Below are 2,467 nucleotides of genomic sequence, written 5' to 3' on the forward strand. Positions count from 1 at the left end.
AGAACTTCCAAGTGACAGTACTTTTGCTATACATGCAACTATACATCTTCAAGGTGATCCTTGTCAGCCCCCCAAAACAATGTCATTGTGCTGCCACAGAGAACCAGAAGGCGGCGCAGGCATTCCTTTCAGCAAAAACCCATAGAAGTTACACAAGGAAGCAAATGACTTTGGTTTAACCTTCAGAAATTGAGTATGCGTAGCACTGTGAACTTGATCAACCTGCTGAAATATTAGTAAAAAGACTTGCAATGTGAAGATAGTGGGCATTATTAGAGGCTTTTTAGCCATTACAGAATAAGGCTAACAAGTTTTAAGAAGAAAGAAAATGGAGAACTATTAAGTAGAGACGAAGAAAGAGGAGAGTGCACGAGCAGGTGCCATGTTTTGAAATAATATAGAGGGATGTATAGGGTTTGAAAATTGAAATATACTTGAATAGTGTAGCATTATCATAGTCCCCGATAATCCATATTCCCAGTTTAATGACTTTATAGAACCATTATTCTACTAAAAACATCCCTAAATCAATCCAACCACAAGAAATCATCATCAAAAGGAGCACTTCTCCTCTACAAAATATTATAACGTTGAAAAATATAACCCACCCTTACAGATCTGCAAGGAGAGAATGCTTAGATAGTTAAAATTATAAGCCTACAGATTCAGCCTTCACTTAGCGACACAACACAATTAGAATCGTAACAAAAGGTTAACCTCTGATATAAAGTAAAAACGAGATAAATTGTACCACCAAGACAAATGCCACGTCTGCCAAAAACTTCGAAAAGGGCTTGTATTTAAAAATAGACGACTAATTAACAACACAGTTATGAAGGAAGGGGGAGACTTTGTGGTCACAACAAACCCTGCCCTACGAAATGTATTGAAGACCTCCCCAGCCTAAAAAGAACTTCCGAATCAATAGCCATTAATAGCCAAAGCTTCACGTAGTCTAAAAGTTTCACAAGAAAAAGAAAAACGCCAAAATATTCCCTCGCCCCAGAATTGGAGATGTTTTCAATCGAAATGGACTATAAATGCTACAACAAAGTCAAAATGGTGTCTCAGATGGAAAAATGGAGGAAACACCCATTCTTTCTACTTCTGGAAACCCTTATCTCAAATAGTGTGTGAGCTCTTCACTCATGGACAATATACTCGTCCATATCCAACATCAACAATGCACATAAATTTATGACTCAATCAGACAATACTTGGTGCGTCCCCTTCCCAATTGCAAACCGCACGATTCCAGCGAGTTCTAATGCAATCAACCAATGGTGCATGTTGAGGAGGCTCAGGTTTAGATATTTCATCTGAATTCTGTTTCTCGCCAGAAGGCCCTGATACATCTGCCATGAATTCTTCGGGTGTCCACCTTGGGGGAACTGAAACTCTCAATTTTGTTAGCCTAGGTCGTTGCATCAGATTTTCAGTTCCAGACGATGCCTGGCTGCCATTCACAATTGATTTTGCTATCCCATTAAAGTGGTAAAGATCAAAGACCTTCTTACCCATCAATCCAGTTGAATCCTTCACGCCTCCTAAACTCTTATCTAAATCCAAAAGAACCTGCCAAAATTCACTCCATACAATAAAACCCATGCTGCAAAGATGCTCAAGCTTCTCAGACGGAAGGCTAATGTTTGTTTCCTTTAGGACTTGATGGAAGCCTTCCACACTAATGAACCCACCACCTCCACTTTGGTCTTGGGCATCAAACGCTCTCCGGATTTGTGATTCTCTACTTTCAAGTTCGTTTTCATCCTGGACGTTAGTATCAAGAGCAAATAACACTGTATAATGAGACTCACTTCCGACTACCCATATTGGCCACCTTGGACATTTCAGATATTGGCCAACCTTACAAAAATTGAGGGACTCTAGTAGAGTAAGGAATCCAACTTCCACGGGTGTAGAGATGCCATTCACAAACATGCCACCTCCTAAGTCCATCTTCCCATCAAACACATTAGCAGCAGCATTTCCAGAAAGCAGTAGGTTTACGATTTCCTGTTTAAGAAAATTCTTGTTTAGGGATAACAAGGGCAGGTATAAGTGTAGCATATCAAGTTATTGTACTGAGAACAATCTAATGAAATTTTCATCAATTTATAGATACCTGTGATGCATGCCCAAATGGAGCAGTTACCAATGGTTGACTGGGGTCATCCCTATCTGCTTGAACATTTTCCTAAATGTTCAGGAAGAATGAATAAATGCATTAGTCACATGACTCACATCAATGAAAAAGCAAAAGGTTAATGAAAACAACTGAAAAAGAATGTGAAGAGCCATGTAAATGAATTAGAACTTCGCTCCAGTCAACTATAGAACAGACACTGAATTTTAACCCCCGAGGGACTGGAGTAGCACACAGAATAAATGCATATCCATGTACAATCAATGTAGGCTCTAAATTTTTCTTAGTTACAATGGTCAAAAAACGAATTTTGGTTTCATA

General features: G+C 39.1%; 1 protein-coding gene across 1 annotated transcript in view; it reads right to left on the bottom strand.

Annotated features, from left to right (window-relative positions):
* Window positions 1-699: 699 nt before the first annotated feature.
* The window catches only part of LOC111376145 (ubiquitin carboxyl-terminal hydrolase MINDY-3 homolog), an 8,128-nt gene continuing 6,360 nt past the window's right edge, over window positions 700-2,467 (bottom strand). The window contains exons 3-4 of the mRNA XM_022999087.1: window positions 2,126-2,197; window positions 700-2,016 (exon numbers count right to left, since the gene is read on the bottom strand). Of these exons, the coding sequence (XP_022854855.1) occupies window positions 1,207-2,016; window positions 2,126-2,197 (882 nt within the window). The 3' untranslated portion in view covers window positions 700-1,206. The remainder of the gene's footprint in view (window positions 2,017-2,125; window positions 2,198-2,467) is intronic.

The sequence above is a fragment of the Olea europaea genome, unplaced genomic scaffold (genome assembly GCF_002742605.1).
Source record: "Olea europaea var. sylvestris unplaced genomic scaffold, O_europaea_v1 scaffold1461, whole genome shotgun sequence".
Taxonomy (NCBI): domain Eukaryota; kingdom Viridiplantae; phylum Streptophyta; class Magnoliopsida; order Lamiales; family Oleaceae; genus Olea; species Olea europaea.